This window comes from Periplaneta americana, chromosome 12 (genome assembly GCF_040183065.1).
Source record: "Periplaneta americana isolate PAMFEO1 chromosome 12, P.americana_PAMFEO1_priV1, whole genome shotgun sequence".
Classification (NCBI taxonomy): Eukaryota; Metazoa; Arthropoda; class Insecta; order Blattodea; family Blattidae; genus Periplaneta; species Periplaneta americana.
In genome coordinates, this window is record NC_091128.1 from 52,545,356 (window position 1) to 52,557,498 (window position 12,143).

The following is a 12,143-nucleotide window of genomic DNA, read 5'->3' on the forward strand; positions in this document are numbered from 1 at the left end:
CATGGACACATATTCCTCTCTTGCGATCAGGACTTCACATCGATTGAAAAATCTAACAAGGCAAAAAACTACTGGTTCCCCAAGTCCTTGTTGAAATAATAGCTCATGCAAACCAAAAACATTCATTTTTAGTAGTTAACAACACAGATTCTTTGACTGTATGGAAGGAGCAAACAAACTTTTGAATACCAAGAAAATGAATATTTGCAAAGCAACCATGATAAAAGTTACTCAAAACTTTGGTACTGTTCAGGTAAAGAAATATTCTTCTTTCGTTGTGTAGTCTCAGATTCCTGTACTCAAGAAAAATGTGTCGGATGAACGTTTTCGTAACCTGAACGTGGAAATGGAGAAATGTTTGCTGGTGTTGCAATGAACCTGCCTATTTTGTTAGCTTATTTTGAAACTATAAACCTTGGATGTTTGGAGTGCAACTTTTATGGCACTTAAAATGTTTTGTTAATTTGAACTAATTCAAAATTTTTTATAGCTTACACTAAATTTTTGTTTAAGCCCGGGACTTTACAATTTTGTGTATTTGTACTTATTGCTTCCATTTATCAATAAAAGTTTGTGAAAACATTGTACATTTTTGTGTTGTTACATTTGTCTTGTCTCCTGTAAAATATGTTTTTAGACACAACATTTTGGTTTAATGTCCTCCATATTTAACAACGCTTGCAACTGCTGAGGTTATATCAGCATCGTCAGTATGCCAAAATTTTGTTCCGCAGGAGTTCTTTTACATGCCAGTAAATCTACTGACATAATCCTGTCGCATTTAAGCACACTAAAATGCCATCAACCTAGGCCGAGATCGAACCCGCAACCTCGAGCACAGAACGCCAGCGCTATACTGACTGCACTACCCAGGCCACACACACACACACACACACACACACACACACACACACACACACACACACACACATATATATATATATATATATACAGTATATATTTTATATATATTACATACTCATATGTCCCATTTTTAAATGTTGTTGAAAAAGCGAAATTGTGAATATAAACTATAGCACAAGATGTTTCGCCATTATGAATAAAATGTACACATGAGTTCATGTACAATAACAATATACTGAATCATTAATTTCTTCTTATTCAGAAAGAGTTCCTTTCCTAAACATTAGCAATGACAAGTTCTAAACCCACATATTGTTATGAATGAGAGGAATCCACAAAAACAAATAGTTTTGCACTTTTATTTCTCATTTAGCTGAAGGCTTACTTACTTATGGCCTTAAGGAACCCAGAGGTTCATTCCCGCCCTCAATAAGCCTGCCATCAGTCCCTATCCTGTGCAAGATTAATCCAGTCTCTATCATCATATCCCACCTCCCCCAAACCCATTTTAATATTACCTGAAGGCTACCGCTGGTTATTTGAGGAGAAAGAATTTGTTTCGATTCGCATTACAAATCACTAATTTATTTTAATATTATATTAGGCCTACTTTTAAAATATACGTTTGTAAAATAGAAAAGCAACACATGAATAAATTACAATACATAAGCCTTCTCTCTCCTGTAAAATTATGCAGAATTTATTATATCTATGTAAACCATAGAATAAATTTACAAATGATACCAAATATCTTACTTTTTGTGTCAAATCTGTTAAACGGAAGTTAGCTATACTTCAGAATACCGTATAAGTACTTATGTATGTGCAGATTAAAAATAATTAAAGCACATGTTTTTTATTGATGGCTCAAGGGTAGATAAATAAGTACATAAAAAATAAGTCCCCTGCAGAGGCGGCACCACATAAAAGACGCCACAGACTGCCACCTAGGGCCTCGTAATTACGAGTATTTAAAATTTGATTTTTCATTCAGATACCTACATATGTTTCCTTTTATTTACGTGTTATTTCTTCTTCTATTTCCACATTCGTATTTATTTTCATCCTTAATGGAATATAATAATAATTGAGACCGGAGTCTAGCTTTCAAAGTGCAGTCAACATTCATTCCTTCCTTCTCACTCCATCGGCCGCTCTTGGAATTCATATTTTCGTTTCTTCCATTCTGCATGCAAGTTCAATCAGCAATGAGGAAATATAAATAATGATACTTATTTCTTAATTCTTGATACGTGTGTCCAGCTATAAGCTGATTACACAATGTCCACTGTAAATTAAATATGCAATTTTCCAGAGCTGCAGGTTGGTGAGAATTTCATGTAATGAGTGGTTTTTCATTATTTCCTGCAGTTTATGGTTGGTGTTATTACGCTGAAGTAGGATATGTTCTATTGTTTCTTCTAATGTTAAATATTTTTCACATAGTGGTGACTGATAATTTAAAGCAATGCAGGTAAGCTTCTGTAACAAGGCGCAATTCTAGCCTGTGCAGCAAAAGTTTGTACATGTGTGGGAATATCACTGCAGATTTTAATATTATTGGTTGTTTCAAAATTTTCCACAATGCTCTTCCTGTTTGTCTTTTTCATAAATAATGATAAAATTGAAATAACAAAAAATTGTTAAATTAAGTTAAATTTGAAATATTCGAAACATATTATACAATGCCAATGAAAGTATATATTTTTTTTTAATTAAAAGATTTTAACTATTCCATTACCTAATAATGAATATAGAATTACCTCACATTGTCACTCAATATAAATTCTAATGAACCATATTTATGTTGCAAGCAATATTCCACTTAACATCTGACTGACAAGTAAGATTCGTTCTTGTTATGGTAAAGTTCCAGTGTTGTTTATTTAGTTATACTTTCCCAAGAGAGTAATCATTATTTTAAGTTTACCGTGTTATGTTTTCGTTGTAATGTCTGGGAGAGAATGTGACAGAGGTAGAAAATTCGAATCAGGCCATTTAAAAAGGTAAAAACAGGTGGTGACAGAGCAATTGAAGAAGCAGTTATGCGGTTCAATGTTGAAATATACGAGGGGGATCCAGGAAATAACGACCGTTCACACATACCCGCTGCGCAGCTGACTCCCCTTCCTTGTTTGAAGGTCAACTGGCTTCCTTAACATGTGTTCTCATAATGTTGTGAGTACTGGTTGCAACAAGTCGCCATTGTGCATTTTGTGTTACTTCAAAATGAACGACGTGATTGATAATCCTGCCGACTGTGAGGTGAGGAGTGTGATTCGATTTTTGAATACCCGACATTTGAAACCTGCAGAAATTTACCGGCAATTGAAAGAAGTGTATGGTAATACTGTAATGAATGAAAGAAATGTGAGAAAATGGTGCGAAATGTTCAACAATGGGCGAACAAATGTCCACGATGAAACTCGACCCGGATGCCCATCACTCATCACAGAAGACCTGAAGATTAAAGTGAACGACAGAATCTTGCAAGACAGGCGCACATCACTCGACGAATTGCATATTGCCTTTCCTGACATTTCTCGTTCTTTGCTTGGTGAAATTGTGTCGCAACATCTTGGCTACCACAAAATCTGTGCACGATGGGTTCCACGGCAACTGAGTGACCAACACAAAACTCAGAGAATGGCCTCAGCATTGACATTCTTGATGCGATATCACACAGATGGAGACGCCTTTCTTGATCAAATTGTGACTGGTGATGAGACATGGGTGTCTCACAACACCCCAGAGATCAAGCGCCAATCACGTCAGTGGCATCATCCCTCATCACCCAAGAAACCGAGAAAATTCAAACAGACTCTCTCAACACAAAAAGTCATGGCTACTGTCTTTTGGGATCGCAAAGGTGTTCTTTTGCTGGATTTCATGCCAAAAGGCACTACGATCAATGCAAATCGTTATTGTGAGACTTTACGAAAACTACGGCGAGCCATCCAAAACAAGAGGCGAGGAATGCTTTCGAGAGGAGTTGTGCTTCTTCACGACAACGCCCGCCCGCACACTGCTGCTTCAACTCGAGAATTGCTGGATCAATTCGGTTGGGAAATCTTTGATCATCCGCCCTATAGTCCAGACCTTGCTCCTAGCGATTTTCACCTTTTCACTAAGCTGAAAGACTTTCTGGGTGGTACGCATTTTGGAAGTGATGAAGAGTTGAAGAAGACAGTGAACACCTGGCTTAATGAACTGGCGGCAGAGGATTATAACACGGGAATTCTAAAGCTAGTGAACAGATACGACAAATGTTTAAATGTAGGTGGTGATTATGTAGAGAAGTAAAGGAAGCTTTAGTTATGTAAAAGACTTTGTTTTTTCAAATAAATATATTTTTTTAATTATTACAACAAAACGGTCGTTATTTCCTGGATCCCCCTCGTATTAAGATTGATGAAACAGCATCTGTCACTGAGCATTCTGTGAGAAGTGATGATTTGATCCTTCAAGAACCCTCCACTTCTACAATCAACCTAATGAAAGTAATATAAAAAGTGACACTGGTGGTGAATCTTCTAAGAAAACGTTAATCCAGGAGGTTCAATTTGTGAAATAAGCACTTATGATAGCACTGACCCCAGTAATTGGCCACTCCAATTCAGGACAAGGAAAGGTTGCAAATTGTCGAAAAAGGACCTGTTTGAGAAGAAAATGCTGTGTTTCTACTATAAGAGACACTTTCACCTATCCACTAATTCAGGATTTTAAGCAAGAAAAACAGGACCGACGTTGGCTTGTATATCCTAAAAATCGAGATAGGGTACATTGTTTTGCTTGCCGACTTTTTTTGACCTCAATGGCAGCATTATCTTCTCAGGAGTGTAACAATTGGAAAAATCTTAGTAGTCATCTAAAATCCCATGAAAATATTCCAGAACACATGAGTTGTACCTTAAAATGGATAGAAATACAAAGAAGATTAATGCAAGGGCAAACAATCGGTAGTGCTGTTGAACAACAAATATGACAAGAAAAAAAGAAGTGGATTGATATTTTAAAATGTTATAGCAGTAATTTTCTGTGGGCTAAAGCAAGGAGATGCACTATCACCTTTACTTTTTAACTTTGCTCTAGAGTATGCCATTAGGAAAGTCCAGGATAACAGAGAGGGTTTGGAATTGAACGGGTTACATCAGTTGCTTGTCTATGCAGATGACGTGAATATGTTAGGGGAAAATCCAGAAACGATCAGGGAAAATACGGGAATTTTACTTGAAGCAAGTAAAGAGATAGGTTTGGAAGTAAATCCCGAAAAGACAAAGTATATGATTATGTCTCGTGACTAGAATATTGTACGAAATGGAAATATAAAAATTGGAAATTTATCTTTTGAAGAGGTGGAAAAATTCAAATACCTGGGAGCAACAGTAACAAATATAAATGATACTCGGGAGGAAATTAAACACAGAATAAATATGGGAAATGCCTGTTATTATTCGATTGAGAAGCTTTTATCATCCAGTCTGTTGTCAAAATATCTGAAAGTTAGAATTTATATAACAGTTATATTACCGATTGTTCTTTATGGTTGTGAAACTTGGACTCTCACTTTGAGAAAGGAACATAGGTTAAGGGTGTTTGAGAATAGGGTGCTTAGGAAAATATTTGGGGTTAAGAGGGATGAAGTTACAGGAGAATGGAGACAGTTACACAACACAGAACTGCACGCATTATATATTCTTCACCTGACATAATTAGGAACATTAAATCCAGACGTTTGAGATGGGCAGGGCATATAGTACATATGGGCGAATCCAGAAATGAATATAGAGTGTTAGTTGGGAGGCTGGAGGGAAAAAGAGCTTTGGGGATATTAAAAGGTTAAGTGTTATTGTTGTCGTTATCATCATCATCATCATCATCATCATCTCTGTACGTCGACCGTTTTTCAGCAGATGTACGAATAATGCGGTTAGCTCTTCAATTTGAACTCACTGATTTACTATGTGATGTTAAATGAAAGCTAGATGTAAGGACTTGACAAATGTTGAACTTTCAAATCTTTGCCAAAAAATAAATATCCGAAGCTTCGTTCTTTCACTTGCTCTGTTGAAGCCATGTTCGCTACAACTTAAGTTTGTTAAAAATTATTTTTAACAATTAAAATAGTAAAAACCAAATTTAGATCATGACTGACAGACAAATACCTTCGTGATCAACTACGACTGGCAGTTAAGTGACATAATTCCTGATTTTGAAACTTTGTCACAGAGACATTCTGAAGACAATTTTAGGTTGTGATATTGTTCATCTCTTTCTTCATTACACGTACTAAACATTAGTTTTTAGCCTTGTACGGTATAAAATTATATTTAAGTGCTTGACGTAAGGAAAATAAAAATCCGTTAATAAGTCAGACAATTGCTTCACTTCCCCTTCGGGTGTCCGTCTCCCTCCATAGGTTCTATGCACGTTGCAGGTTACACAGTGGCTAGGCACACGATTACATTTTCGCCACCGCTGCTAATATTCAAGTGGCACTGAGGATTTCAGCAACAATCCCTGTTTCTGTTGTAAGAGCAGAGGTCATTTTCTAAATTAAAATTAATAAACACATACTTAAGATCGATAATGCAACAAGACTGCCGTCTTTGGTGATTCTCTCTATTGGACATGACTTGGCTTCTAGTTTAGACTATTCAGATGTAATTCAAGATTTCAGTTCAGTGAAAAGTAGAAAAATGAAATGAGTTTTGATTTCTTGTGCAAACATTTTAGTTCATTTAAAAAATATTAATCTAATAGATTACTGTGATTTAGTGTCAGTTTGTAAGAAGATTTTATGTAAGACTAAAAATGAAGGCATGGTCAGAATTCAGCTTCATAATATGGTGAGCAGTTTAATATACTACTATTTCTGTTGTTATTATTAATATTATTATTATTATTATTATTATTATTATTATTATCATATTGATACGGGCTTGAATACAGGTTTGCCTAGAGCCTCGCAAATTGTAGTGCTGCCATTGGGCCAAAAAATAAATAATTCAATAAATCAATAACAACATATGTATAGGTCGCGCCAGGGATTTTCTTACTGTGATCTGGAGAGCGAGTTCACACCGCTGCAAGATCGGCTGTTATCTCTGTCGCAGTGGAATGGGTAGGACATAATAGTAAACATGCACGCCAGAGCATTTGTGCACTCTGGACAGTCACCTCCAAAAACTGAACAAATAATACAGTAGTCTATATGTGTCTTTGGTATTCCCAAGAAACTTGTTCGATTAATTAAAATGTGTCTCAATGAAACTTATAGCAGAGTCCGTATAGGCCAGTTTCTATCTGATGCTTTTCCAATTCACTGCGGGCTAAAGCAAGGAGATACACTATAACCTTTACTTTTTAACTTCGCTCTAGAATATGCCATTAGGAAAGTTCAGGATAACAGAGAGGGTTTGGAATTGAACGGGTTACATCAGCTTTTTGTCTATGCGGATGACGTGAATATGTTAGGAAAAACTCCACAAACGATTAGGGAAAACACGGAAATTTTACTTGAAGCAAATAACGCGATAGGTTTGGTAGTAAATCCCGAAAAGACAAAGTATATGATTATGTCTCGTGACCAGAATATTGTACGAAATGGAAATATAATCTGTTATATATATATGGAAATATATATGTAGATGGAAATATGTTAATCCTCAGTCAATAGATAAGACTGAGTTTTACGAAATACGAACATTAAGGGATGGAAAATGGGAAGCAGTAATTATCAAAATAATTATACTGATTTATTTTTTGTTAGCCAGCAGACGTGCAGCCTTTAAATTTAAAACAAAGATTCACTCATAAAATTGGGTTAGACTATTCATCTCATCTCTCAGAATTGTTTCTAAAATGTATAAGGAAAGTAAAAAAATTCAATTTCATATAGGCTACTCCCTTGAAATAAGTTCAGTTTTTTTACTTCCGAGCAGAGAGGAGAGAGAAAGAAGTCGACGATTTTAAAAATTCACTAAACTATATTTAACTAGAGACGTAAAATTTAAAATGAAGGTTACTCTCTACAATATTGGTTAAACATTCTTAGATTTTTTAAATACCATATCCTAAGGTACGGTACTGATGAAAAGGCAGAAGGAAGTGAGAAATCTCATGTCATCCGATCTCGATGAAAGTCGATATCTGGGGATCTTTGCGATCACAGAATACGAATAAGGTATTATTTAGTCCGACTTTGTACCTAAAGTGGTGGAGTGGGACAAAAATGGGTTAAAAATGAAATTAGATATCTTAGGGGTTTTCGAGACGAAAATTACTAATAATACAATTTGTGCGAATTCAATACGGCAGTTTCAGTACTATGAATTATATTTTAAAAAATTAAACATCGGATATCGCACAGGTAACACATGTACAGTATTTAAAAGGGTATGTAACACCTCTTGATAGTAGGCCTATACATTTAGTAAAATCCAAAGTGTAATTTCTACATATTCTGAATGAATGTTGTGCTGGAATTGAGTATAGTCATCAGCCAATACCTCTAGATTAATAAATAACTTTTTAGAATCCATAAAGTACAGTATTTATTGTGAATGGTAATTATGTTTTTCAATTGGTGCAATTTGTGCAGGGAAAATTGGTTTCTCCGATATTTTGTACGATTTCGAATATTTTAAAATGCTTTCTTCTCTGTTCTATTCACAATGTGCGTGTGAAGAAATTATTGCCCTTGTAATATCCATTACAATCCTATTTATTATACTCTTATATATATCTAACTTCCGCAGCATGCAATTTTACCCAATTAACCAAATTATATTTTGATTATTAAGAATCGTAATTTTATTAACTTGAATTGTCGTACCACCAGAAGAAGATCCCTAGATCATTACTGGACAAATCTTGTATATTGATCTGGTAAGGGTAGGATTATATATATATGCGCAATGCAATACTTTTTCCTTTTAATTAAGAATTAATTTAATTTAGAAAATGTAGGAGACGTATTGTAAAATCATTGCGAACGGAAGTCATTTACATTTATTAAAGGTATTCTTTGAGTAGGACTGTATCGTGGTGTGTTTCATAATAAGGATAATTGATATGAGCTGCTGTTATGAAAATATGAACGACTCAGAATGTTATCGCATCTCATTCTCGCAGCTTACACAAACAATATCGGCTCGCCTACTGGAAATGTCATTGAGGTCACCTGCCAAAATCGGTGCCTCCGACTATACTTACGTGGTATTCTGAAGTCGTTCTCTCGTCGTAACTAGCCTAAGTATTTCGTCTGAATTAAATCAAGAACATAGCCTACACTATTCGCAACATGAGTAAAGAATTAAATGGATACGAAAAATTACACGAATGAAGCAGCAGATCTATTGCCTTCTCCGCAATAAGTAATTACTGACTTTTACTAATATTCTTGTAGTTTATGGTAACCACGAATATCTGGGTACGCCTATTTTGTGGAAAGTCTCTTATTTCTTTTACAGGGGCAAAGAAAAAAAAAAGAACTTTTTGTTCAAGAACAGACCTCCACATAGCTATTTCAAACTTGTCATTAACTAACAGAATAATATACAAGACTGTGCATCTAAACATAAACAACTCATCAAAAGTCATAAAAAATTACCTGCACTTGTGCGTATTATTCTGCAATACGGAATCTTAACCATGTCTGGTAGAAATAACAAAGTCCACCACAGGAATAAATGCGAACCATATATAGCCAATACGGTAAATTATTACACCCACTTTGGTGTTGTCATTGGTCCAGGGGAAATGACTAGTCTTTTATGAAAATAATAGCAGCGGCCATAATTATTTACCGCTTTGGCAAAGTTTACCCTTATGCAAAAGTAAAGTATATTCAAAATCACTCGTACACAATACTTGCCTTGATACCATTTCTAATTAATGTAATCAGCTTGGCTGAGGGCAAGTCTCAGCAAATACTTCTCCTATTAAGATACTGGTTCCATCTGAAAATATTAATAAATGTTAAAATCATATCAACGTTTATTAAATTAATAAGTTACGAAATATTAAAAAATTTCACAACACACGATTTCGATTACCGTGCGTAGTTTTTCATAATTTCCCAAAATTACTTATTATAACAGTAAGAACGAACTTCAAACATATGGAAAAGCGCAATGTTATTCTCAAGTAGGTTACGGCAATTTTTCTCTTGCGGTCATCCATGTATTGGAACACGATGGTGAACTGCGCAACAATTACTGCAATCTTTGTTCATTGACATCCGTCTTTCTAACAATTGTCTTCGCTTACTACAATAATGAGTAACAAACTGTTGCATATTCTGCTGCATATGGATGCACAGGCTTGTTTGCAGGTGTGTAGGCAATAGACATGTTTGAGTTAACTCCTATAAATAAGACTTCATTTATTTACAAATCCGGCAACTACTGTCACTTACTTTTGAATACGATCGTGCTAACTTGTTGAAAACGACATTATCCAGGCTTTCTCCTTATATACACCAAGTATTTTCTCAAAACAATCATATGAATCCAGGTTAAGAAACGTAATTTTCGGAGAGAAAGGCATCCTACCACTCTCAAATTTATACTGACAGCCATATTGCTGATGAGTCCGAATTTATCCGAGATATGCAGTGTTGCCAGATAATTCGTTCTTCCATGACAAGACGCCATGCCACTCATACATTTCCCTACATATCAGCCACTCGATTTGCAGGAAAAGGATGCCAACCAAACAAAGCATGTTATGTACCAGTGTTATCGGACAGAGGGAAATTTTCCGAAAAATTCAAATTTCCTAAATTTTTGCTTAAAACGGCAAATTTCTATTGAATTTCAAAGATAATGAGGGAATTCAAATATAGTATCTCATTACTTAAAAAATTGTAATCGTAACTACATGTGATCGTAACCATGAAAACACAGTTTTACAAATACTTCTGTTTATTAACAGATTAACGGTATAGATTCAGATCTTCAACGTGGCTAACGACCAATGAAGTTATAAAGTTTGATATAGTTGGTTACTTCCAAAGACGTTATATAGTACAATCCTAGATCATATATAAAACAGATTGACCAAGCTTATATTAAATTTAGACGCAACTGGAAAATAACGGACGCTATGCGTCGCTAGTGTCGAGAAATGAGCTTGCAATAACAAACACTAGATGGCAGAGTACCTGAACAGTACATAGAGTAATACGACTGTGGGATGACTTTTTTACGTCATGCCACCTCCAAATTTCTTTCTCATTGTAATGTGAGGTTATGTTACAACAAGACTTTGATGTGTCGCTAAATTGTAGTATATAGAAGCTTGTTTTACCCAAATTCATCAACACACATAGATGACATTTTGGTACATGGCTGATATAATGTTGTTTGCGTTCATTATATAATCTGTCATCATTAGATGTACGAAATCTAATTGTTTTTAATTTTCAGTATACAATACCTCCCTAGCAACAATTATCACAAAATACTAAAAAGAGCAGATTTGTCTGCGTTTGTTGAATGCACATCATGATGCTCACGAAAAGGCACTAATTTATTTTGTGTGAACAAGATTACAATTTTTGAATATGAAGGAAAAGCAGGTATCTCTCTTCTGAAATTTATCCGAAAGGGGAAGAATTACAACTCCCTCCCCCCAAACATGTTTCCTCTTTTCTAGGCCTATATGTTTTCATTTTACAGGTGTATTATATGATGCGATATGGAAGCAGATAAATAATAACTGTACGTTTCTCGTCCACATTAAATTCAACGTGTTCACAACGTAGACCTGATATATTGCTTCATGAAGGCTACACAGCTGGTAGTGTTCTTTTTACGAATAAGCGGTCGTACTAATCATTTTCTTTTCATCTGAACTATTGCTAGAATATGCGTTTGTGTTTTTATTTGCTCTGTATGTTGTTAAATAACTACTGAACATCGTCTTTGGTTAACAAATTGTTCTAGTATTCGTTTTATATCAGTCTTACGGTATTGAATTATGTCCATAACGTGGGCGAGATATTATCAGGCTGGAAAATTCGCTCTGAATGCATTTTTTTTTTACACAATTTTCTAATTTTCAGCAGATTTACGATACCCTGTGCGGTTTCTCTGCCAATGCAGAGTTAATTGCAATATACGGTAATTCTGTTATTTTCCTGACACTTTTATATCCGTTCTCAAACGTACTGATTAGATTCTTCACCCTACTGTAGGTATTTTGCTCTCTACAAATCATCGCTAGTCAAATGAAATAGCCTATAATAGTTATTTGCAACGAATTAGTAGACA

The 12,143-nt window shown here is 35.0% G+C and overlaps 1 protein-coding gene across 1 annotated transcript in view; it reads right to left on the reverse strand.

The window, feature by feature from the left end:
- Hel89B (histone acetyltransferase 1) overlaps window positions 1–10,499 on the reverse strand; it is a 166,693-nt gene extending 156,194 nt beyond the window's left edge. The window contains exons 1-2 of the mRNA XM_069841318.1: window positions 10,286–10,499; window positions 9,743–9,827 (exon numbers count right to left, since the gene is read on the reverse strand). Coding sequence (XP_069697419.1) covers window positions 9,743–9,753 — 11 coding nt within the window. The 5' untranslated portion in view covers window positions 9,754–9,827; window positions 10,286–10,499. The remainder of the gene's footprint in view (window positions 1–9,742; window positions 9,828–10,285) is intronic.
- Between the last annotated feature and the right edge of the window lie 1,644 nt (window positions 10,500–12,143).